Source organism: Garra rufa, chromosome 13 (assembly GCF_049309525.1).
Source record: "Garra rufa chromosome 13, GarRuf1.0, whole genome shotgun sequence".
Lineage (NCBI taxonomy): Eukaryota > Metazoa > Chordata > Actinopteri > Cypriniformes > Cyprinidae > Garra > Garra rufa.
This window is the reverse complement of record NC_133373.1, coordinates 16247254-16274987: the sequence shown is the minus strand read 5'-3', so window position 1 is coordinate 16274987 and position 27734 is coordinate 16247254. Positions and strand designations below refer to the sequence as shown.

The 27734-nt window shown below is 37.9% G+C and overlaps 1 protein-coding gene across 1 annotated transcript; it reads right to left on the bottom strand.

Annotated features, from left to right (window-relative positions):
• Positions 1-51: 51 nt before the first annotated feature.
• Positions 52-27038, bottom strand: tiam2b (TIAM Rac1 associated GEF 2b). The gene is made up of 24 exons (XM_073853089.1): positions 26847-27038; positions 25537-26670; positions 24785-25220; positions 24224-24621; positions 23704-23889; positions 23411-23560; positions 19889-19948; positions 18016-18183; positions 17650-17754; positions 17389-17467; positions 16828-16917; positions 16502-16732; positions 13650-13735; positions 7161-7349; positions 6984-7052; positions 6727-6852; positions 5752-5860; positions 5457-5636; positions 5256-5374; positions 5043-5151; positions 4878-4933; positions 1577-1667; positions 1192-1279; positions 52-1050 (listed from the first exon to the last, which is right to left on the bottom strand). The coding sequence occupies exons 2-24, from the start codon at positions 26662-26664 to the stop codon at positions 495-497; spliced, it is 4809 nt and encodes a 1602-aa protein (XP_073709190.1). The 5' UTR covers positions 26665-26670; positions 26847-27038; the 3' UTR covers positions 52-494.
• Between the last annotated feature and the right edge of the window lie 696 nt (positions 27039-27734).

The window sequence follows — 27734 nt, the reverse complement described above, 5'->3', positions numbered from 1 at the left end:
CTAATATATATATATATATATATATATATATATATATATATATATAGAGAGAGAGAGAGAGAGAGAGAGAGAGAGAGAGAGCACTAAATCAGCATATTAGAATGATTTCTAAAAAAAATACATTCTGGAATAAATAGCATTTTAAAATATATTGAAGCAGTTCTTTTAAAAAATGTAAATGTAGTTTTGATCAAATAAGAATAATATACTTTTTTCTTAATTCAGACTTTTCAGAATTTAAGAAAAGTATATTTATACTCAATTTCTTTTTAACTTTTTAAGCCATTTTGGATCTTGAACTTGAGCAAATCAAGACGCCTTAGAAGGCAGCATAATTATGTTACCTATTATGCATTAAAATGGCATCCAGGTAGGCAGCTCACCAGATTTTGCAACAGAGCTACAGCTATAAAACTGGCTGTGTAAAAAGCTGTTCATATCAAGGCACGATAATCATGTTTTAGTGCATTTAATCTTTATAGCACCAGCTTCCTCTACAGGGTGGGAATGGCAGCTTTTTGGATGCCCATGACCGTGTCGTAAAAACAATCCTCATTAACTACGGAACCAAAACTCTGCACGCTGTAGTCCCTGGCCAGCAGGGTGTTGAGGTCCAGACCTGGAGTGTCATCCAGCAGGGTCACCTGACTGCCCTGAAGGCTGCTGGTACTGCTTTTGCTCATTCCTTGTGGCTCCTCTACAAAGTTCAGTCTCTGAAGTTGAGTTTCCAAAGCGCTGGTCAGGGAGCACAACGTGGATCTCTTGTTTAGAGTAGAGCTCTCACCTCTGGAGGGCCTGAGGGGAGGTTCAGAATGAGCATATCCGTCAAGCAGTCTACCCTCGTCTGAGTCTAAGGTTTTTGGCGCATCTGACTGTGGCGGCAGCCGCTGCCAGGAGTTTGTTCTAAGTGCTCCTGGGTGGCTTCTTCTGGGGAAGGTGAAGTTCGAATTTAGATCTCTGAATCGTTGCTCGACTGGAGCTGTCCGCTTGGCGTTCTCTCTTAAAAGATTGCGGATGGCCCTCAGTGCATTAGCCTTGTTCTCCAGATTACTGCACACAAAAACAAGATGAGAGGACATTTAAAAACTGCATTTAAAACTTAAAAATACAGTTAATGTATGTCTTTTTTCACAAAGGATTTACAGTGATTTTACCACAGCTGAGGAAACTAAAACTTTCAATATTTGTTACCTGCTGCAGAGCTGAAAGGACATTTCTGGTCGTCCCTCTACTTCAGACTTGGTGTGAACAACTTCCCAAACACAGGGGTTTTCTGACCCTGAAAAAGTAAAGAGTAGGCATTTTAGGCAAGTTATGGACTGGATTTTAATTTTGGCAATGTATGCGTCTTTAAAAAGGGATTGAGACTTTCGTGATACACATTTTTTTAAATGAGGGGCTCAGATGTGATGTGTTAAAGTGGTTCTTAAAATCCTTCATTTGAATACCATATTTTTCCTGGCCTGTCTTGGATCTACACTCTGACAGAAACTAAGCTCCTCGGTTTAATTCATGTCAAACTCATGTTCATCACAGATATCTCATAGTTTACACAGGAATATCACGTTACACACACCTGCTGAATTTCCAGGTCGGATCTGAAGGGATGATACAGGAATGAGCCAACGGAATTTAAAAGGATCCAGATCCCCGGGCCGTGAAGAAGTCTAGTCGGAAAAAACATACAAATATATGTTAGCTGTAAGTCTAAAACTTAAAAACAACCAAATCATGGTTGTCAAATTAAAAATTATGACCTCAGACCTGCATGTAAATTCTGTAATTTGAGTTTTAAGTATATCAAAAGAAAACAAATAATATATTTATAAAATATATTAGTATATAATATATATATATAACATAGAATATATTCATTTATACAACAGTTCTTTCTGGTCCTCGAATCTGATTGGCTAATAAGAGTGTGATATTAGAGTCCAACAGAACTCCAACAGCCGTTTCGCCGTTTGTAGTTGTATCACTTCACTTGCGGTACTTCTCACAGCGAGTGTCATGGCAGACACCCAAATCAACTATAATTGTAAAAATATTACTGTTTTTGTGTCACGGAATGTAGTTTTAAGAGGTTTTTAGGCAAGAATGTACTTATTTATAGTTCAAATATGCAGTTTGTTAATAAACATGACGTCTATTTGAAAATTAGCATCAGCGTTGTCAGACATTTGAGCTTCAAAGTGTCAGCGGCTGCTCAGTGCTCATGAACCCGCAGAGAGTAGACTTTCTTCGGCTAGATCTTTGCTGTTATAAACAGAAGTTATTTTTACTTTTAACAAAAGCTTGACACAGCTAACAAATGCACTGAGCATTGCTGTCATTGGAAATTACCCTTAACAGATGAAAGGATATTAATGTTACGACAAAGATAACGCTTTTCTCAGCAGACATTCAAGCTAATGTTTAATTGTGACAATTAGAAATTGAGCTGAAGAATGAATGCTGTATCAGATGCAGGGAATCACACTTCCACAGACCATCTCTCTCATAATACTATAAATAATACAGTGAGCTTTTAATGCAGTGATACAATACGTTTTCAATGAAGCAACTCAAAGTTCCTTCGTTACTAGTTCTAAAGTGATGTTTTCAAATTAGTAATGGAGGCTTGGGCTAAGCTGTTAAACTTTCAAACTTAGATTTAGATCAGTGGCGGAAGGAAGTAGTTCTGCACAAAAAAGTGTTTTTAAAGACACTCTGTTGTTGTTTGTGTTGTTTATGTGTATTTACACACTTAAGTAAAATTTGCATATTAGAATGATTTCTGATAAATCCAGTTACACTCAAGACTAGGGGTGGGCGGTACACCGGTATCATAGTTAACACCGGTGTGGCATTGCGCCACGACATGGATTTTCTAATACCGTCAATACCGTAATAAATCTATTATGTGCCTTGAACGGCTGCATTTACATCAACAATAGCTCATTCTAAATAATAAGGCACTAAAGTTTAATTTGCCTGCGACTGGTTGTCAATTGCATGCGCACATACAGTCAGTGCGTTCACACCAAACGTCAAGCGAGCATGCGCATCCCGTCACTCACTCTAGTTTATCCGCGGGAGGTTTCCCCATCACTCGCGCGAATAACAACACGGCGCGATTGACATGGCGGAGATAAATACGATCGCTGCTTTGTTCCTGTTGTGCAAGTTCTAAATGCACCGAAAAGCCAAACGCCGAAGTGTCTAGGCTCACAGCAAAGTAATGTATCAGAGACATATCTCATACCTCATTCCTTCTATAAACAAAGTGTAGATAGTATAAGTAAGAGATTGATCGCAGTACAGAGAGTGTCGTTGATTATAATAGAGCTTTGTGATATCGCAAACTAAGATGAGGAACAGCTTTTAATATTTTTATGGGAGTTTTTAAATGAGATATTAATTTAATACAGCTGTTAAATAAACGAGACGTTATTATTAAGTGACTTAGATTGTCTGAGAATAACACTATGCCCGATTTTGGTCTGTTTCGTAGTCAAAATGTATTCTGGAACAAGACACACTGCTGTGTTTAAATGAAGATGCGCCGTTCTCCAATCAAACACAGCGGTGTTTCCTTTATAAGTGAACATGCGTTTTAAACTAATCTAGTGAAATGATTCAATTTCCCATTCATAATGAGAGTCACTTGAATGAACCATGTGTTCTAACGAATCAAATGAACAATACGATTCAGTAAATCATTTCAGTGTCTTGCCGCCACCTGATGACAGATCCTTTCAGTTATTGAAATCTTAAATACTTGTGGATTCCAAATTTTATTTTAAAAACACTAATCTCAACATGAATTTATAGATTTAATTGCACTCATGGCACCTCTGAGCCTCATTTTCATGGACGACACTATAAAAATTAAGACAGAAATCTTGCTGATCATTATTACTTGCTGAACTATTACTAGCACTACCTCATAGGGGTTTCAGTTCAATTAACAAATTGACTTGACTGGAGAAGCCACATCTCAGTGGCTCTTATTCATCAGCATTGAAGGGCCTGAGTTGGACCGTTTCAATGGCCAGAAGGTAGTTGAAGTGTTGCACTCACACACAGCAATGACTTTGAGAGTATCGCTCTAGAACAGAGACAATATTTGTGATCTTCTTAACAAGACCAGGAACATAATACCGTGATATTATACCGGCACCGTTCAAAAGATGAAAAATACCGTGATATAAATTTTAGGTCATATCGCCCACCCTTACTCAAGACTGAAGTAATGATGCTGTAATTCAGCTTTACCATCACAGGAATAAATTATATTTTAAATTATAAAACGGTTAGTTCCATTCCTCAATTCTGATTGGTCAGCAGCTGTGTCGTATTCATGATACGGCACTGCTATGACCGCTTCACTCAATGGTTTTGTGTATCATTGAACCCCCTTAGCAACCACCCTTAGCAACGTAAACACAGCTGCAGCAGTTAGGGACTACTTTTTACAGCGGAAGGCAGTTAATGATTTTACTTTATGAAAACGTACAACTTAATATATATAAATTAATATATATTTTTGATTTTAATATTTTCATTGTGTGGTAACCGTTTTATAAAAGCAATAAGGTACTTGAGGCCGTGCTGTATCATGAATAAATCACGGCTGAAGGGGTTGCAGGCACTCCGCTTCGCGTCGTGCCTAACAACGCCCTTCAGCCGTGATTTATTCATGATACAGCACGGCCTCTCGTACCTTATTGCTTAAATATATTATTATAGAAAACAGTTCTTTTAAATTGTAATAATATTTCACAATATTGCTGTTTTTATCAAATAACTAAAGCCTTGGTGAGCATAAACACTTTTTTTAATCAACTGACAGACCTAATAAAATAAACAATGTGCTACATTTCCAAACTCACCATTCTTTTCTTTAACTTGCTTTCCCGATACACCAAAATGAGTGCTCTCTTGAAGACTGGAGGAATAAAAACATTGAATAACTGCACTGACTTGCAAATGTTACAAATGTTGCACAGCACAAACTGCAAGGTTTTAGGAGTTATGGTAAATCAGATCTGACTTACGGAAGAGTGTGAGTTCAGGGTATTTTCTCATGCGGCCCAAAGAGGGCAGGGGGTTTTGCCAAAGTGCTGAACTGTGAATGATGAACTCTCCCATTGAGATCTCAGTGACCTAAGACGAAGAACACACCGGCTTGATATTAAAATCATAAAGGGAATGCATACTGCATATAATATGATCCTTTTATGCTTGTAAAAGTTATTCTAGCTATGCACCTCCTTCTCAGGGCCACTCTGTTCTGCTACAAGTTGGTCAAACACTGTGCCGTAGTCCTCATAGATCTTCTGCATCTCATTAATGTGACTAGCCACCTTCTCCATAGCCTTTAATGCCTCTGCACCAGTAAAAGAAGACTTTTTGTCACTGAATTCATTACTGAATCACTGAATTTAAAAGAAAGTCAAATGGTGCCACACCTGTGAGGTGGCTGTGCTCGTCGCTCTCTGGGTCGGTGAGAGACACCAGCTCCCTCAGCAGGAGTGGGTACTTCAGAACTCTCTGTACAGGTTTAATGAGGTACGACTCCAGGGTGGACGAGTGCTGTTTGGTGGGGTTCCTCGCCTCCAGGAACTCTTTGAATGCCCGGTCTGTTTTTGCTGTCATAAGACAAATCATAGATTGATATAAACCAGGCTCATCTTCTTTTGGCTCAAGATGCCAGTTGAAATATGGTCTGAGACATGTCAGATGTGGCTTATGTTTATGTTTTACCTCTTTCGAGAACTTTCTGCACCTTAATGTGATTGGCACAGAAGCCGCTGTAAAGCTTGAAGTGATCTGCATAGTATAAGAAAGATCCGCCCAGGGAGAAAAGGAGTTTCTGGATGAGATTGAAAAAGAAAGATTTAAAAAATGCCTCAAACTGAAAACACATAATTTATCAAATGCAAAATTAATAACAGTGGACAAATTTGTGATGTTACACAGTTAAGGTCAAAAGTTTACACCCCCCTTTGAGAATCTGCAAAATGTTCATTATTTTACCAAAATAAGAGGGATCATGCAAACTTAACTGTTCAGGACAAACAAGGGACTCATGAAAAACCATCACTAAACAAAAAAACACAGCTCAACACATTCAGGTAAGAACACGGTATTAAGAATCAAGGGGATGTAAACTTTTGAACGGGGTAATTTTTTATAAATCAACTATTATTTTCTCTTGTGGACTATATGTAAACATTTTATGTGAAGTATCTTATTCAGGTCTGTACTAAATAAACAAAAAATTTGCAGATTCTGAAATGGGGGGTGTAAACTTTTGACCTCAACTGTATCCAAGAAACTTTGAATAATAACCTTACAATGACAGTTTTGATCTTTTAGTAAGTTTTTTTTGTTTTGTTTTTATTAATCTAAATAAATAACTAATTTTATACTTTAACATCTTTAAAGTTTTCATCTAATATTTTATATATATATATATATAAAAAGTTTTTTAATAGTTTTACTTAACCATAACAACACTGCTTTGACTTGACTCTTACCCACAAATGTGTTTGACCAACCTTTTCATGCCATTGTGTTTTTTAATTTGTAACAAAGCACATTAAAAATGGCTTACAAAGTACTTCTCAAATAGCTAATTTTGTTGTCTATTCCAGGTGATCCAGACTAGGAATTGATTATTTTATGCATCAGAGGGTTAATCATACAATCTGGTATAATTTTATCACCATATTTTACCTTGAGTTTCTCTGGAGTCTCTAGTGTATGGTACTCCGGTGAGGAAGTTGTCCTCTCCTCTAGGGTTTGTAGGAAAACCCTTTGGAAGTCCAGCATCTCTGGCAGGCTGCCGAACAGAGACTCCATCTACAGGAAAAGGAAAAAACTGCAATTACGAACATGATGTGCAAAAATTATCTCAGGAGTCTGTCCAACTCAGTTTAAATAAGATGGAAATTTGGACTCCAAAACAGATAATTTTACACGGCAAAACTTACCTCATCATGACTGAGGAAAGTTTCTCTTTGTAATGGCTTCAGATAAATCTCAAACAGAGATCCAAGGTCCTAAACAACGGGACAAAAGTGATATGACAGTGTAAATGTAGTAAAAGGTATTATGTAATAATTAACATCTCCATAAAAACAATGAATACACATTTAAATTATCTGTACCTTGACGTAAGATTTCTCTGTGTCCACCAGCTCTTGAATCACCATGCGCAGGTGCTCTGTGACAGACATGTGACGAGGAGAGGTTCTGGCAAGGGCATTTTCAGTGGAGTAAGGGTTTTTGTGGCCCTCTGGCACAAGAAGGGAGCTTTCATGGAATGTCTGGTAGAGAGTACACACCGTCTCTGGGTTCTACAAGGTAAATGAAAGCAGAAGATCAATCTCTTTTAGTTCTCTGTTTTTCAATAGAGTGCTGCAGGGATGCCACATTTTTGAATAGGGCAAGAGGTTCCCTTGCCGAAAAAAAAAAAAAGGATTATTGCAGAAAATAAGCTTGGTGACCAACAAAAGAACATTTTCAAGCATGACTTTAATATATAATGATATTATTGACGATAACACTATGTAGGTGAGTTTAGTGTGGTAAGGAAAACCTCTATAGTCCCATTTAACCACATGTTAGCAACTGCCTTTTTCAAGACATGTAAAAGCTCTAAAAAAATTGTAATTACAAGTAGAGTATTATGATGTATTTTATGTCATGGAATAAAGTGTGAATTTTCTTGAGCTTGTGTTAACCACAGACCTTATTTCAGGCATTTAACCAAAAACCCATTCACAAAACCCACTGACTTTATGCCAAAAAGGCTTACTAATTTCCATCTACTTTTGTCATTTAAAGTAAAGTGGCAAAAACAGCTTTTTTCCAACTAAAACATAATTTCAGTCAGTTTTTAGGACAACTGCTACAGTACTATGGAAAAAAGAACAGAAACAGGCCAGAAACTCATTATATTGAACTCTCTGAACTCTCTTGACTTCTTTATTCCTCAAATGTTTTGATTGTCTCTTCACACTGCTCTAACATAGACAAAAAGTACACTATAAAAAGTATTTTAAAAGTAGTTTTTCACAGAAAATCGTTTCATCTGCAAGTAAAATTATCTGCCAGTGGGGTAAGGAAAATATTCCTCAAACAAGAGTATTTCACTTAGCCCACTAGCAAATTTTATTTATTTTAAGCAAACTACACTCAATTTATTTTTTTTCCCCTGGAAACAAAACTAAATATATTATGTCCAGACAAATGCATCTTAATTTAAGAATTTGTAGATATTTTGACTAGAAACAAGACAAAAATACTAGATAAGATAAGCCTTTTTTGCAGTGTAGACATGTAAACAGCATTAAAAACATGTTTGTTTGGTTTTTTTTTTTTTTTACCACAGGCAGTCTTTAAATAGTGTTTTATCAACTTTATACATTGACTGAATCAAACTCTTTTGGAATCAAATCATTAGAAATAGTCTCCAGCGGTGTCTGAGGGCAAGAAATGTTGACTCAAAGCTTGACTCAAAAATGCAAACGCTCTCCTAAAGGCTTTATCTCCAGAGCGCATGTGGTGCGCTTTCACCAGGCTGCATAAAAACAGCATCACCGCTGAAAATTCAAGCCATTTGTCATCGTAATCTATGCTGTCAGAGTGTAATAAAGTGCTGACAAACTGATAAATCCCTCTGGGCAGCTCTGCAAAGCTGTTCTCAACACGTAAAGGCTGGGGGGAAAAAACCTACCATAAAACCTATATGAAATGATTATTCTTTTCAAAACTCAGTACAATCATAGAGTGTATAATCATAATGAAGTGCAACTGAGAGTGTTTGAAGGTCATAGGAGATGCGTTCACAAACACACTCATCTGTTTTGACACAATGCACAATCAAGTACAATCCACAGTAATTACAGACTGCAGAAACACATCAGCATGAGATAAAGCGGCCCAGGGTCTCTATGTGCGTCCAATAGGCGGAAACACAAGTTATATAACCATAGAGGTAACGCTTTATTATAACTCTATTGTGGGGGAGAGGGGCATTTGAAAGACAGTGAGTCAGGGCCCCTGTTTTCTGAGAAAAATTAGTTTAGTGAAAGTACTTTCTTTCTTGTTGAAAAGATAATTTCTAAGAATTAGAACATTATTCTGTAGAAATTGTATGAATTAAATGTTTAATTCCTTATAATTCTACACAAAATGTCTTGCACAAACAAAAGGTTTAAATATGAAATTAAACATTTTTAGATAGAACTACAGTTAACTTCATTTCTACCAGTAAGGATAAATAATATAAAAAAGTAGTTTACATAATTATATACAACTTTATAAAATTGTATTTAAATATTTTGTGTATATATTATAAATATATATTTCTGTAAAATAGTCAACAAACACAGTTAAATTTTTTTTAATCAATGTAAATGGGAACATATTCCAGTAATAATATATATTGTGTAAAATATGATATTAAATATTTAGTTTTAAGTTTAGTTTTTTAATGTAAAGTCATATTAAACACGATTTTTTAACAAGCATTATATAATGCATTCATGAAGATCATCAAATATGATTATATATGAAAATGTATTTACATCCACATTTCTGCCATTGGTCGGTAAAACAGAAAGTGTACAATTTAGGGATGCTCATATTGACCGTTTAACCGTTAACCGATAGTAAGAATTTTAACCGATTATTACTATCAGTTAAACGGTTTAAAAGGGTTTTTTTCTATTCTTTTTTTTTTTTTTACGTTTGCTGCATGGTGAAAGAAATTATGCTATTTGTAAGTTATCTGTTTACTCACGCACGCGTGTCGACACGTGCGGCTGTACAGACATATTTCGCTTCACCTTTACTTAGTAAACTGATGTAGTATATGCAACTCAATGGCAAGTGGCGTTATTGGGTTATCAGAGAGTGAATCCGTGAGTGAATGTATTCAAATTCTGAATGAATTATAGTCTAGAAAGTGCGCAATAGGCGCTCCCGTTACAATCACTGGAAAGCTATCACTCATCCTAGAGTAGTTCATCGCAATCTCATAAATTTATTAAAAAGTAATAAAATAACCTTTACACTGCACAATTAATCTCTTATTTATATAATGCCAACACTTTCTTTGTTTTAATAAGAGAGTTCACGAAAGTGTAGAAATCAGCAAAACTGAAACCGGCACTTTGGTTGGTGAGTGGATTGTAACATAGCCTCCTCTGATTGGCCACAGTGATAATCAAATCAACATACATGTCTGTGATTGGCTATTGCTGAACGCTGTAAAACACGCGCTTCTTCACATGCATATGACAGTGGATGGAAGTCCCGAACCGCAAATTGAAAGGGTTTTTGTGATGGTGTTTTTTTCGCAGATCTAAGAGTTAACAGGCAGCGGTCCTGCTTATCCGTACAGCATGTGGACATGTTAAAAACTAGGCACACTGAGGTATTGGCTGGCCTGCTATATATTTTTATGTCCGACGAGAAGAATAAGACCGGTACAGTTCTTCAAAGCGCATAAAAGGATTCAGTTTTAGTTTTGTCATCCTAATTAGGTAGTTATTTAATTTATACATATTTAGTGTAGGCCTATTTATATTATTCTTTTTTTTTTCATTCAGATTTTCTCTGTTCTCAGAACCGCTGCTGATGCATGATAATTTAAGTATATGTCAATACAGTTTTTGTTGTTGCTCTGTATGCTGCTGTTTGCATGTTAAAATAAAACATTTGCTTGTATTTTTAATGTATCATCACAGATACTCGTGCATTCTATTTTTATTTTAAACTAATTTATTATTCTAATTTTATCAGTTAACGGTTAATGTTCGGATAACGAGCAGCGGTTGTCGGTCAGGAAAATTAACCGAAATGAGCATCCCTAGTACAATTAACTCAATTTCTGCCAGAAAGGATAAATAATATAAAAAATTGTTTATATAATTATATCAAATTTTACATAAAAATAGTATATATCTATATCTATTTATAACTTCATTTTTGATTAGTAATAAGCATTGCTAAGAACTTCATTTTGGCAATTTTCTCGATATTTAGATTTTTTTGCACCATCAGATTCCAGATTTTTAAATAGTTGTATTATTTATTCATCTTATTTATTCAGTTTTCAGATAATGTATAAATCTTAATTTAAAAAAAAAATTACCCTTATGACTGGTTTTGGGTCCAGGGTCACATGATAAAAATATATGAATCAAATTTTTGAAGATCTGCCATTTGTTTAGATAGTCCTGCCCAAAATGCATACAATCTACAAATGGCTTACTCATGCTGTAAAGATCTTTTACGTAATGTATTATATTATAAACTGTTATTATAAAGGATTACCATTAATACATGTAAACAATCACTATATAACTACAAAAACAAAGACTGAGAAATGGTGTCAGTACCAGCGAGACGCACTCACACCTCCCACATGCGCTCACATCATCCAGCAGTCCCACCATCATCTCCTTGAGGGTCTGATGGAGTGATGACAGAGGGAAGAGTGCACAGAATTCCTCTTCGTCTCCCCCTGCACTGTTCTGTCCCACCACCCGACACATGACCTCTGATCTCTCCTCTACACATGTACTGCACTATAGACACCAAAACACTCTGTCTACTGCAGTTCCATGTTAATCTCTCTCTGTCTCTCTTTTCAGTGTCTGTAAGCCTGGATTAAGTCTAAATGACCACATGCTGATTACTGTTACTGATTACTGACCTCCCATAAAGCAGCAAAGAAAGTCAATCATACACTTTGTTCACTGAGATGCCGTCCTACAGCTATCATTCATAAAAATGCAAAGGTCAAAGAGAGAAACCTCAATTAACCTTTTACTACATGAGCTGTGTGATATAGTAAAAAAATATATATGTGACCCTGGACCACAAAACCAATCATAAGTAGCACGGCTATGTTTGTAGCAATAGCCAACAATACATTGTATGGGTCAAAATTATAGATTTTTCTTTTCTGACAAAAATCATTAGGATATTAAGTAAAGATCATGTTCCATGATGATATTTTGTAAGTTTCTTACCATACATATATGAAGACTTAATGTTTGATTAGTAATAAGCCTTGCTAAGAACTTCATTTGTACAACTTTAAAGGCGATTTTCTCAATATTTAGATTTTTTTTGCACCCTCAGATTCCAGATTTTAAAATAGTTGTATCTCTGCAAAATATTGTCCTGTCCTAACAAACCATACATCAATGGAAAGCTTATTTGTTTAGATCTAATTTTTTTTTAAATGTACCCCTATGACTGGTTTTGTGGTCCAGAGTCACATATTTTGAGACTTTATAACCTTTCAAATATATTTTATACTTCTGCTTTTATGTTTTTGCCCTAAAAATGCCCTAAAATGACAGTTGTACAGAGGAAATATAATTTTGAACAAACAGTCAAACTAGACTGAAAATGTTTAATGCAGATGTTTCCATTTTTTTTCCATATTTTTTGTGGAAATTGTGATACAGTTTTTTTCAGGATTCTTTGATTTAAATTCAAAATTGATTTGAAATAGAATTTTGTAACCATGTGAAAGTCTTTAATGTCACTTTGATCAATTTAACACATCAATGATAATTAAAAGTATTAATTTAAAACACACATAAACACACACACACACACACACACACACACACACACACACATGTTGGGTTTACATGTTTTATGGGGATATTCCATAGGCGTAATGATTTTTATACTGTACAAACCGTACTTTCTATCGCCCTACACCTACCCTACACCTAAACCTAGCCCTCACAGGAGATTGTGCATACTTTTACTTCCTCAAAAAAACTCATTGTGCATGATTTATAAGCCTGTTTCCTCATGGGGACCTGAGAAATGTCCCCACAAGGTCAAAATCTACTGGTATTACTATCCTTGTGGGGACATTTGGTCCCCACAACGTGATGAATACCAGGTACACACACACACACACACACACACACACACACACACACACACACACACACACACACACACACACACACACACACACACACACACACACACACACATTTACTAACTCAAAACTTACTTTACACAAAAATTGAGTAAATTTGAATATTGAAAATTATGTGTGACCCAAAACCTTAAGGGTACATTTTTTGAAATTGAGATTTATATAACAGAGCTTTAAAATTGTCCAAATTAAGTTCTTAGCAATGCATATTACTAACCAAAAATTAAATTTTGATATATTTACAGTAGGAAATTTACAAAATATCTTTATGGAACATGATGTTTACTTAATATCCTAATGATTTTTGGCATAAAAGAAAAATAGGTAATTTTGACCCATAAAATGTATTATTGGCTATTGCTACAAATATACCCATGCTACAACTGGTTTTTGTTGTCCAGGGTCACATTTAAATTTTAACTCTATCGTCAAGCCCTGCATGCCATGCAAAACATTTTACACTGTAAACCAGCCAATGTAATTAGATTCAAATATTATTGTTTGCAGCTGCCAAGTGTGCAGTAAGACTGTGGAATTCTGTTGAGCACGTCTCTGTCTCCATCTGACCTCATAACACCCACCATAATCCTGATCACACCAGCCAGTCTCTCAACACAAGCAGCTCACACCTCCTAAATCTCTGACAGCACAGCCGCTCATTCCTTCGGCTTACCTTTCCGCCCCGTTCAGCCTTATCGTTCACCTCCTCCAAAGTAGGCGCCGTGGAGCCCTCGGGAAATTCCTGCTCTTGAGCTGGATCTGAGGGACAGAAAGAGGTGGAAAATATGTTATTGAAAGAGTGGGCTGATTATGAAAGTAAGATATGTTAAGTCACAGTAATAGAGAGTGAAATAAACACACTCAAGGCTTATTAGCTCAGCTCTCTCGGGATATGGCTCACCATAGGCCGACCCATGCGAGCATTTGACCTTTATTAACCGCCATTGATCTGATCTTACTAATTCTGCAAGCAGACCTCTTGTCTCTGATTTTACAGTACTTGGCATTGGATCAAATGGGAAAACCTATGTACAGTGCATTTGGAAAGTATTCACAGTGCTTTACTTTTTCCACATTTTGTTATGTTACAGCCTTATTCCAAAATGGATTAAATTAAAATCACCTGTACATAAGTATTCACAGCCTTTGCTCAATACTTTCTTGAAGCACCTTTGGCACCAATTACAGCCTCAAGTCAATTTGAGTATGATACTACAAGATTTCTGCCATTCTTCTTCTCATCTCTTCACCCTTCAAGCTCTGTCAGGTTGGATGGGGGGAGATGCACATTTTCAGGTTTCTCCAGAAATATTTGATCAGGCTCAAGCCCAGACTATGGCTGGGCCACTCAAGAACATTACCAGAGTTGTCTATAAGCCACTCTTGCTGTGCGCTTAGGGCACACTTTACTACCAGCACACTTTACTTTTGGCATGGTACTCTGAAGGTGATGAGCAGAGCTGATTTCCTTCAAACATGATGGTTAGAATTAAGGTTCATCAGACCAGAGAATCTTGTTTCTCAGATTCTGAGGGTCCCTTTAGGTGCTTTTTATTTTCGTGTGTCTTCACTATGGAGAGGATTGAGTTTGGCCACACAGACCAGATCAGTGGAGTGTTGCAGTGATGTTTGTCCTTCTGTAGTTTTCTCCTACAGTATCTCCACATATGATCATCAAGCTCAACTAACCATCAGGTTTGGCCAGGTAGCCCACTCTAGGAAGAGTTCTGGTGGTTCCAAACCTTTTTCATTTATGGATGATAAAGGCCAATGTGCTCATTGGGACCTTCAATATTGCAGAAATTTTTCTGTACCCCTTCCCAGATCTGTGCCTTGATATAATCCTGTCTCGGAAGTCTACAGACAATTCCTTGGATTTCACAGCTTGCTTTGTGCTCTGACATGCACAGGCTGTGGGACTTTATATAGACAGGTGTGTGGCTTTCCAAATCATGTCCAATCAACTGAATTTACCACAGGTTAACTCAAATTAAGTTGTAGAAACATCACAAGGATAATCAATGGAAACAGGATGAACTTGAGCTGAATTTTGAGTGTCATGGCAAAGGCTTTGAATACTTATGCACATGTGATTTTAAATTTATTTGCAAAGATTTCAAACAAACTTAATACATGTTTGTTATTATGGAATATTGTTTGTAGAATTTTGAGGAAAAAAAATTAATTGTATCCATTTCGGAATAAGGCTGTAACATAACAAAATCTGGAAAAAGTGAAGCACTGTGAATACTTTCCGGATGCACTGTACTAGATTTACAGTTAGAATAACGTTACAAGCCCCTCTACAGGAAACGCCGTCCTGTAGGGCACAACAGCCTTGTTGTCTGCAAAGAGCCCTGTGGTATAATAGTTTATGTCTGGGCATTTTGTCAGCGTCATGCTGTGAAACAAGCTGTCCATCGTTAGGTTCTCATCATAAAAACAGCGGGAGTTGTTTCATTGTTTGCAATATGTCTAAAGAGCCAAGGGCTGCCCGCAGTCACAGACCTCCGCAACCCTGCAGGCAGTTTCTTCACTTCTGCCCATTCAAATTGAGCAACCAAATACATTTTAAATACTATTTAATGAATTAAATTAAAGCTGATTAAAATTTACTGATGATTACAGTAGGTAACTGCATGATTAGATCAAAATTGTAAAAATATTATTTAAAAAAAAATGTAACTTAGATTTGAATGTTCATTCATTCAATTTAATATTTTTGTTTGTTTGTTTTTCAGAAAAAAGGACACCACTTGAGCCAGAACCACTGGTGCCCCTTAAAAAAAGCTATACAGTAAGAAACCCTGAAGAAAAACCTATATATACCTATACCACCAAGTTTGTCACCCTCTGCAGGTTATATATGGTTACTACAGAAAAAACTGGGCACATGCAATTTTATGTGCAAACATATAATGGCAACAAACACTACTGTTCAAAGGTTTGGGGTCTGTAAGATTGATTGATTGATTAATAAATTAATACTTTTTTTCAGTAAGAACACATTAAATTGCTTAAAAGTTACGGTAAAGACTTTTACATTATTGCAAATATTTCTATTTCAAACAAATGCTTGATTTTTCAATTGATCAAAGCAACTTAACTATTTTAAACATTGATAATAAGAAGAAATGTTTGATTGCTGAAGGATTGTCCAAGACTTGAGTAACGGCTGCTGGAAAAAATCTTTGCATCACTGGAATAAATTACATTATAAATATAAAAATAGAAAACAGCTATTTTAAATTGTAATAATATTTCAGTATGATACAGTTTTTTCTGTATTTTCAATCAAATAATTCAGTCCTCATGACAATTCTTTCAAAAACATAAAACAATTTAAAAAAAATAAGTAAAACGTGTTACATTTTTATATATAAAATAATCTTTAATCAATTTTACATTCAGAAAACATACAACAAAAGTAAAAAAAAAAATTAAATCTGTCCTGACCCCAAACGTTTAAACTGTACTTTTTATTGAAAAGCAGTGCATTATAATATACAACAATTGCTTTCCTACCTGTGGTCCAATGCTCCAGGTGAATGATGTTGCCCTGATAAGGTTGGGGTTGATCGAGTTCACTGGGGTCACAGTCTGGCCAGACAGAGCTCTGGTCGTCTGAGCTGTTATCCTCGCGTCTGATGACAAGACTGAGTTCTTGTTGGCTGAAGAAGCTCTGCATGAGGCCGAGGTCGAGAGAGGCCACGCTCACACCATTAAGAATCAAGATCTCATCTCCAGCTTTTAGACCTACAAAGACAATTTACATTATACAAATAAATCACATGTACAATCAATCATAACATTAAAATCTAACTGAGGCCTAAGAAATATTGAAATGTTACCTTCAATAAACGCCAGGCCTTCAGGATGCACCTCACTCACATAGACATGACTTCTCCTGGCACCATCCACATGACCTGTGACCGCAAAACCTGCAGATAGCCATAAGATAAAATCTTATGATAGATAAAATCATTGGCAGAATTCTCTATCTATAAAAATACTGACAAATTTTAAATGAATATTCTGCATATTCTCATTTATTGTGTATGTTAGTTTAAACCTATGTGACTTTCTTTTTCTGTAGAACACAAAAGCAGATGTTCAGCAGAATGTCCAAGCTGCTCTTTTCCATATAATGAAATTGAATGATTCATCTTAGCACTTGCAAGTGTCCTTTTTTCATTAATATTACACAAAAGTAAAGTTTTTAGTATATACATTGTTTGAAACCGAGCAGCTTGGATATTCTGCGCAACTTTGTTTTTCCTCTAAAACAAAATATTATACTTGTTCTGAACAATTCAAGGGTGAGGAAATTATGTAAATGATGAGAGTGAATTAATATTTACTTTTGGATGAACTATTTATTTTCTTGCTGATCCAGCTGTACATGAACTCACCAAAGTCTACAGCTGCATCCAGACGGGACATGTTTATGGTCAACACATTGACAGGCCAAACTTCCAGTTCATCACAGACCTGTTAAACAAGAGGAGAGCATCTTTGTTGCTGTGATACAGCAAGGTTGTGTATAACATAGCTTAGACCAGTTAGGAGATGCTTAAACTAGTTTTAGATGGCCAATTAGGTTAACAGAACTAACTAGCCAAAACGGTGTTTACCTTAAACAGTCTATTTTATAAAGTGCATTTTTGTCTCACCAGGGTCCTTAGCAGGTCTGTGGGTGCTGGAGTGCTTCTCTCCACATCTTGTCCCAAATGTCTCCTCATGTGTAGGCAGTGCAGAGCTGGGTCAAGTTGCTTTACCTATAAAAGACATTGATATCCACTATTACATTCATATAAAAATCGATATGGTACACAGAATGTGTAATGAGTTACTGAATGATTTTAAAGCAAATGCATCCTGTTTCAACTTCAAGCTATTGTGCACTCTTTCTGTAATTTTAAGAGTTCAAGAGACCATAAAGGATAAAAAATGCAAATACATGAATTTTAATTGTTCATGTTTTTCTGGTTATTGTCAATTCAGGTCATTAGGTCTGTGAGAGGTGACTGCTGAATTACCTTGCATGCCAATGAGAGAACATCAGAAACCAGAGAGTCTTGTTTTACTGGCACACCGATAAGCTGACTGTCCGGCATCAGCACATACACCCGGCTTTCCATGCTGCAGTCCCATGGGTTACCCTCAGGGGGCGCTGTTAAATGCGATTTGGTAAAGCCATCCAACTTCTGCTGACATCAGGGAAGAGAAAGAGCAGAAATGAAGAAAAGAACAAAAGTGAGTTCAAGTATAGATAGACAGTAGTCTATAATTCAGGTAGGCACCAGTTAAAGTACAGATAGTTTACTCACCCCCTTGTCATCCAAGATGTTAATGTTAATTCAGTTGTAAAGAAATAGTTTTTTGAGGAAAACATTAAATGGAATTTTCTACATATAGTGGACTTCTATGGTGCCCACGAGTTTGAACTTCCAAAATGCAGTTTAAATGCACCTTCAAAGGGCTCTAAATGATCTTAGCCAAGGAAGAAGGGTCTTATCTAGCAAAGAAAATTCCTGAATGTTTTCCTCAAAAAACATAATTTCTTTACGACTGAAGAATGAAAGATATGAACATCTTGGATGACAAAGGGGTGAGTAAATTATCTGTAAATTTTCGTTCTAGAAGTGAACAAATCCTTTAAGATAATATTAGGTGCTTTAAATAGCTTCGCATTATTGTTTATTTAACGCTTAAAATAGTAAAAAATAAAGACTCTGTGCATTCAGTGTGTACATCAAAACCATGTTCAGTCTGCTACAACTAAACAAAAGAGTTTTTGCTGCTTGATATTGCAAACTGCTGTATCTTACCATATTATTTTAATATATTATCTTAATTATGAACACACTAGTTTGTAGTGCAAACAGTTTTACTGTTTACCGCACTTTGTTATTCTTCCCAATATTTCCCGAGTGCAGCTAATGAACCAGAAATCTCATACAACTCACTTCCATGTTGAAAATAAGGTAGATATCAAATGATAAATGTTTGAATTGCAATGTGTTGCAAAATGAACTCTTGAAAAATACACAAAAATACTAAAAAAAAGTAAGATACAGTTTTGGGAAGTAAAAAAACATTTTAAAACAATATTTTGATGTGTTGACTAACATACTAAAGCACATTCAAAATACTTGATGCTTGATGCTGGAACATAGCATTTCATTTTTTTTTTTTTCAGCTGCCTTTTTAGTGAACAAAACGTGAGAAAAAATCCAATCAGTCTTTCCTCTGCTCTTGTTTTAAGTCATCATGCTGGGTCAAAGCCAGGTGCCAGCTAATATCCACTAATATGGATCTTTAGTGTGCTCCGTATTCTGTGAGAGGGAGAAAGGGGGGTCTCGTCCCTTTCCACTGACTCAACTTACACAGCTGTCACAACGACCTGCTGATCTGTTGACATTATGCAGTGCAAACAGATCAGGGGGTGGAGAAATGGCCAGAATGGGGGAGGTTCTTTCAGTGCAATTCTATTGTCCTTCAGCTGCATCCTCAATATGGGGATTTGACATTGCAAGAGGTTTTGAACAATATGAGAAAGCTATTTTTAAACTGTAACTTGCTCAGGACAACTTGCTAAGTTTATAACAGTCAAGTTATGTATGTTTAAAATAATTATAAATGTAATATTGAATAACATTACATTTAAAATTATAATCAAGTGCTTCTATATGTTAATCAACACAGCAAAATAAGTGTACTTCTTTAAAGCACAACAAAATGTTAAAATATTTAAAATGTATAAATATTTTAATTTGACATTATATTATCTGCATTTCAGATTTGAAGTGCACACTTAATACAATTAATCACACCTTTTTTTAGGGCTAACAGAGGATATGATTTTAACTTATATTATAATGTGTAGTTATTTTAAAGTGGCGTAATTACCTCTGAGCTGCTTTGCGTGGATGGATGACCAACCGATCCGGAGGAATATCCTTCAAATATCTGCACACATACAAAAACATTTGATTCACATTGTAAGAAATGCAGAGCAGCATCCAGGCTCAAAAAAGCAACATGTTTCTATCTCTGTGCCATAATTAGAAGCCATCAATCTGAGGCGCCAGCTTTGATACTATTCTCATTGTAGATCACAGCAGAAATAACCCTGAGGTTTGCTGGGAAATAATGAGAGGTCTGGAAGATGCTAAAATTATAGGTCTATAAAAGCTGACAGATGGATCAGCCTTAATCATGATGGCTGAGTGGGAGACACGGTCTCCCCTCACCCAAGACACCCATGTGCCAAACATCCTCCTGCTAACACATAAACACATACTTATTATATGGATGTAGTCTATACAAACAGGCATGAGCAACAGACAAGCAAAACCCAAAATACCAAAAACTGACATAAGCTTTGTTCCAGCATTGAGGTGGGCTAGCTACTTAATAAAACAGATCCTATCTTAAATAAAACCTCACAACTGACTTAGGCCTAACTGAAACACTCTTAATGAGCAACAACACAGTTAACGTCACTAGTACTACATATGTGGAGCACACAAGAAACTAGACTTGTACTCATGGTTAGAACAGAATATGATGTTAGCTAACAACACAACAACCTGCTGAAAAAAAAAAACAGCTAAAAAGATGGTTGGCTGTTTTTAGTTGGCCTTTAAGGCTGGTCATAGCTAGTTTGCTAGCTGGGTTTAGAGGGATTTCAACTACTTCTTTAGCTGGACTAGCTGGTCCAGCTAAGGCTGGGAGACGAACTGACCAACCTTTTAAAACCAGCTAAAGCCAGCTTGGCCAGACTGAGGAAACAGCTAAAACCAGCTACTTTCAGCTTAAACTAGCCATTTTATCAGTTTTTTTTCAGCAGGGAGAAGACATATTACACAAATTTTGGGAAAACTGTGCACTTTAATTAAATAAAACAATTGTTTCAGCAATACCTCTCAGTAACGAATGCAATAAACTGATATTTGAAACACACTTTAATCTTAAATTCTTTTTTTTTCTCACAGAGCTTGTTGAAAACTGGTGGTTTCCTGTTTGCCACTATATAAGAAAAGGTAATTCTGACTTTTTTTCTCACAATTGTAACTTTTGTCTTTGTTATAAAGTCAGAATTACAAGATATAAACTCAAAATTCTGATAAATTAAGTCAGAATTCCGAGATATAAACTCGCAATTCTGACTTTTTTTCTCAGAACTGCGGGATAAAACAGAATTGCAAGAAATAAAGTCAAAAATGTGAGATATTACTTTTTTCTAAGAATTGTGAGATACAAACTATTAAGCAGACAGTCTAGTAATACTCCAGTGATGTGTGGTTGACATGTAATTGCAGAAGTCACTTAAAGGAGAACTCCGGTGTGATATTGACCTAAAGTGTATTGAATCATGATACCGAGTGTGAACGTACCTTGCATATTTCATCTCGGTTTGTGTCCAGCTGTCCGAAATCTGGGGTCAGTTAGCCGATGCTCACAACAGCTTGTCAATGAAAGTCAATCGGGCATCGAAGGAGCCATGTAAATAAATCACTGTTTTACGCCATTTACGAGGCACAAAGTAGCTCCGCACTTCATCGGTAGACTTCCTAGGGCCCTGACATTTAAAACGAGACATTGAGAACTCAGAAAAAGCACCGGTAGTTTATTTACAAGAAGATTTATACAGACAGTACCTGGTAGAGAAAATCCGGTAGCCGCCATCCTGAACTTAGTCACGACAAATCGAGTGTCGAGCACCAATGAATTCATCAGGTTATCAACGTATCGGGTTGTAGTTTCCTTCGTGCTCGACACTCGACCTATCGTGACTACATTTAAGATGGCGGCGACTGCTCTGTTCCTGGTGGAAGATGTCTGTATAAATCTTCTTGTAAATAAACTACCGGTGCTTTTTCTGAGTTCTCAATGTCTCGTTTTAAATGTCAGGGCCCTAGGAAGTCTACCAATGAAGTGTGGAGCTACTTTGTGCCTCGTAAATGGCGTAAAACAGTGATTTATTTACATGGCTTTTCCGATGCCCTGTTCACTCTCATAGACAGCCTGTTGTGAGCATCGGCTAACTGACCCCAGATTTCGGACAGCTGGACACAAACCGAGATGAAATATGCAAGGTACGTTCACACTCGGTATCATGATTCAATACACTTTAGGTCAAAATCACACCGGAGTTCTCCTTTAAGGTCTTTGAGTCCGAAATTTTGGCACGTTAAAAAATAAATATGACCTCACGTTGTGTCAATCACATTTACACACTGCCTTCGAAACTTTCGTCTGACATAAAAATTTCAGATCTGGTTAGATTTTCTTGCATTTTTGCATTTGTAGCAAGTATTTTGATAGGAAAGGATGATATATACGAAAAAAAAAAAAAACGGATACGAAAATGACCAATGACTTTTACACTCAGAAGACTTTCTTAAAGTCTTTAGACAAAGAGCTGAGGTTGTAAAAAGTACAGAGGTAGACATCCTCAGAACAGTAGCAATACCACAACTGAGCTGTTTATCTGAGTGACAGCAACTCTGACTTGACTCTAACTAAAGCATCTAAGCCCTCTGGAAACAATCCCACTGCCCCCCATAACCCTGCTGAATCACACAGCATCAGACTCTACATCTGTGCAGTAGAAGCTGTCTCTCTTCTCAGACTGCTTTCAGCTTGCAGCAATTAACCGCATGCAGCTCATGGTAATTCCCGTCTTTGGAATCATGCACTATTAGGGGCTGTTTTGACCAGATTTGGCCCATTTAAGGATGGATGATTACGAGGCTGGAACCGCTGGGCGATTGGCTCCAAACTCACGTGAGGCCGTCTACATAATCATACATGTGGATTTAGAGCTCATGCTCTGTGCGAACACAAAGGCCCTTCAGAGAAGGAATGCTGATCTGGGCTTAATTACAAGAACTGATCCAGAAACAGCATTTCCAAAACAGCCCCCAAACACTTTGACGGGAGAAAGGAACAGGACTGCTGTGTGTTTTCCTGCCATTTGACCTCCAGAGAACGCTTTGATGAGCCAGTCAGTGGTTGTTTGTTTTATCCGGCGAGTGTGACAGTGTTTCCCACCCTGACACCTGTGGACAGCATTAACATGCTACTGTGAAACTAAATGAGTAAAACAGGCCTGTGTCTTAAATGACTATTCAGTACTGCAGTCGTAAACACAGGCCAGTGAACCTCAGAGTAAGACTCTTAATCCGAAATCACAGCTCTTTTAGTATGTACTGATTTGAGTCAATTAGGAACACAAAAAAGGAGAAACTTCTTCTTTTATTGTGATTTTCCCTAAATTTATTCTTTATTGTCAGGGTTTAGCAGGTCTCAAAAACATAACTGTATAGCCCAGGAATTCCCCTGATTTTTTCAGTTGTTATTGATGACTGGATAAATGATTAACAAAATTATTAAAGGGTGTGTCTTGCTCTAACTCAGTCTTACCTGGGACAGGGATTGTCTCTTTTCCCGGTTGCATTTGGTCAGACTGTCTAATCCCTTCTGTGAAGAAAAGAGTAGTCCTCGTTTGTTCCGCATACCTCGAGGATGAGAGCGAGATCGTCTCTTTAGGGTGGCTTCATCACGAGTACATATCTGCACAAACACAAGCTCATTTAAAACATTTTTCATCTTAATGCTGCATCATCTTAATTTAATTTTTATGGCATGTCTCAAAGGTAGATTGTTTTAATGAGGTCTTTTTTGGTACTCCCTCAAAGCATGTGACAGATTCTCACCAGCGCATGAAAGGACGAAACAGAGAAAATTCCCAGACGACCTAGCACCATTTTAGATGGGCGTCCAGCAGTCGCTAGCAGGCTTTTTGGATTGGGCAGCTCAGTGCCCTGCAGGCTAGCCAGGTAACAGCGCATGCGGAAGAGCTCTAGGTTAAACTTCTCCAGGTTCTGTTCCCATTGCAGGATCTGTGGGCCAGAGATGAAGGAGAGAAATTCACTGAAATACACTTGAGAAAGCTATAGAAATTAGTTACAACAACCCACAACATTGGTTGTGTCTTATGTGTGGATAAGCACCCCTCACATTTTCTTCAGTAAACCTCAAAATCTAGAAATGTAGATATACTTGGATGCTCTGAAGGCACTGTAGTGTGGTTTCTGTTCAAACACCAACAGCAATGACTTAATTGGCCAATTTAGCAAACCACTCATCTGAACTACTTGGTTTCGGCCTTTAATCTTTCAAAACAAACCGCACACATATGCATAAACATCCACACACATCCGTTTTGTTCCTTACCTGGCTCTCAACAGCCTTCCTGTTTTTCTGGTCGCTGATGACGGACAGCTGCAGCTCTGCCATCTTCTTCATTTTGCCATCCATGTCGATCTTCTGCAGGAGAGCTCTGCTCTGGCTCTTTAGCAAATGCAGAGTGTCCTCCTTCCCTTGGCGCTTAGCTAAATGCGATGCGCTGGCAGAATGGATGGCTGTCACCCAGTTCTCCAGGTCTGTTTGGTTAGCAGCCTGAAAGAGATAGACATCTCCATAGGCATTGCTGAGGCAGAAAACATGCTCTTTCTTGGGATGCTCGGGAACTGCCTGCACAATACTGTCCTCAGCAAGCACTGCGTAACGTGGTGTGCATTCCTGCTCAGGGGAGGTCTTTCTATTGGATTCACCCAACAAAAGTGTACAGCCTAAGGGAGACAGGAAAACAGAGATAGAACTTATAATTATGAAGACAAAACATTATCCATTGCAGCTAAATTTTAAAGACTTCTAACTGAAAATTTTAATTTGCTGTGCTTAAATTTAGCATCTGCATTTATTGTTCGCTTGTTCTCAAGACTGCCATCTTACCTTTAAGCGTGACCCAATACTGCCTCCACTTGCGTCTTGTTACCAGCTCCAGTTTGCGATCCTTGTGGAGGGTAATGAGGGGCTTAAAAGCCAACCAACCAGCCCTCCGCACAACACCTTGCTCTTTCTCAAACAGGAAGTCCATTTGCTCCAAAGAGCCGATTGAGCCACTGCTGCTTTCACCTTCACCCTCCCAGACCTGGAGTCCATCAGCAGTTCCACTGCTGCTGCCAGTCTCCAGGCCCTGCATGAAGTTCTCATAGATGTTTTGCCTTGAGGCCGCACCCTGGTTCTGCTGCCCAAATAGGCCTGTTAAGGAACCAGAGCAGTCCAACTGTGTCTGGGAGGACATGGGATTCCAAAATGGTCTGGATTCCTCTAGTGTGCCCCCAGCTCCACAGCTAACAACATCTGTAGAGTCCAGAGTACTAGGTTCCTGAGGTTGGGTAGACATGAAGTGAGAAGAAGATGGCATTTGTTAACATGTACATGTTTTACAAGGCTGACACCATGTTGTGAAGCCTTTCACACCCTCTGCTCAGTCTTTACTCTTCCTAACAACTCCTAACAAATTATGGTCAGTCCAACAAGCATAAGATATGCCTTCTGAGAATGCCTTACAGCATTGAAGAATGTCAAGTTCAACTAAATTTTACACCCAGAACACTGAACAGGAAATGGAACTTCAAGGAAGGCCTGCTATGCTGACAGATTTACACAAATTCCGAATGCACAAAAAATAATTTTCTCACCTGCAGCCTTCGCTTCTTCCTGCTCAGACTTCCTGTCCAATCGCTGAGGCGGCGGATGCGACTCTTGAGCGAATCCTTCCTTGTATTTCCATCAGGAACTGCTTTTCTGCATGGTAGGGTTTGTGAGGTGTAATTCTGGGTTTTCTGACTCTCGTCCTGGGAGTTTGCATCCAGAGAAGAGGTCAGAGAGGCTTGGAGGTGAGGACTGTCCTCGAGCTGACCCGCCGATAGGATGCTGACGGTAGGGAATGGCACAGTCATGTTGGGGTTTGTGTAAAGGTCAGTTAATCCGTTATGTTCCAAATGAAGGAGCACAGAGTCTCCAATTCCACTGTCCTCCTCAGTGCGGATAACATTGTAGCCATTACTATTGCAGTCACTGTTGGCGTACTGACTACCATGAACTGTGGTTTGGCAGGTGAGGTTACCCATATGGTTCTCAGATTGTTCTGTATTGTAACCATTAAAACACCCAAAGTCCACAGTACGTGTGGATGAGAGTGTGGTATATCCACTACTGTTGTCCGAAGGTTGGCCAGCGGTGAAGACGTTATCACACAGATCTTCTGTTCCATTCCCCCAGGGTGAGTCATACCATGAGCCCTCAGAGCTAAGAGAGCTTCCATTACTGGCCCTTTGGGTAGCATCAACCGGTCCACTGAGACAGCTGCCCAATGATAGCTCAACATCCGGGGCCCTCCGTGCATTGGTAAACTCTACCCTCAGACTTCCATCCTCACGAAAAAGAACTTTGGGACTGCTCTTATTGTCTTTAATATCAGAACTAGTGTTCCTCATAGGGGCCTGAAGGCTTCCAGTATGTGGTCTGTAGCCTACAAAGAATCCATTTCCCTGGAATAAAAGGTTGTCGTAGTCTTTTTCGCTCTCTACATGTATTTTGTCACTAGATCCTCCATTAATGCAGTCATAATGGTGGGAGATGTAAGGTTGGCTGTTCTTGTGTGGTGAAAAGCCATTTTTGGATCTGTATCCAGAGGTGCTCTCAGAGCTCCTCCACCAAGAGTGTGGAGAGAGTGCCTCCTCTTTAGAAGTGTGCAGCTTAAGGGAGCTAGACTTTCCCTTACCAGGGATGATGAAATTGCTGTACTGACTATCTGTATTTCCCATTCTGATCTGTGAGGAAAATGGTGAAGAAACATCAAGATTGTTAAGTATTCCATGCATCTAAGTTTCTATCTATCCATCCATCCAACTATCCACTTAACCACCCATCCATGTACCTACACAAAAACACACACTTATTAACAGTAACATTAACAGTATTACATAGTAATAGAGTTTCTTTTTACCTGTTATAAAGCCAGTTGTAAGAGCACAAAAAGATATTCCCTCATATTTCGTATTCCTTTGCAATGGCCATCCTCTTTTTCTAACGTTGTCTACAGTTGACTTCTGTCTGCTCCTGCCTGGTGCAGCATCTGACTCTTACTGAGATCCTCCTCGCTTCACTGTCTCTCTACCACAGCTGTTCCCCTCTCTCTCTCTCCATCGCTCATCTGTGGAGAAACAGAGGAAGGGAGGGGCATGTGTCAGTAACACACAGTCGGCTCTTGTGTGTGCAGTCTGCAGTGGGAAGCCCCACTCCAACCCCCAACCCCAAATCTAAACAGACCTCACGCTTCTGTCCTGCTGCAACATTCCATGACGTAGCGCTGCAAGCTTTTACAAGGGCAGACTCATACAACCTCACTGTTTATTTTCAGGATAGGAAATTCTTCATAAATTTTCTTCATTTTTTTGTCTGAATCATAATGGTTAAGTAACTCAATCCCTCCAAGCAACGTGTTTGGACTGTCCACAAAATCTTTTAAATATATTTGGGGTAGCATTGTTCTGTCTCAAAGCCAGAAGAGGATTTGGAAAAGATCCGTAATGAGAATTTTATTAGTGGCAGGATGAAATGCTCCTGGCTGCTCGGGAATTCTCATATCCTGTGAACTTTACAGAGATTTAGGGGTGAGAAAGGACTTTGGGGTTCAGAGGTAGCCAAACAATCCTGCTAGAGCAGCTCAAGAGGATATGGATAAGGAGGGGTTGGGGGAGGACTAAAACGCACCAGCCTAACCATGACCTCTAACCCTGGAGTGAGCACTGAAAGCCGCCGACACCATCTTCTTTCACAGGACCAAGCTTCAATGAAGCAAGGAACAGTGTGCTTGAGATGCAGCAGGGAGGCG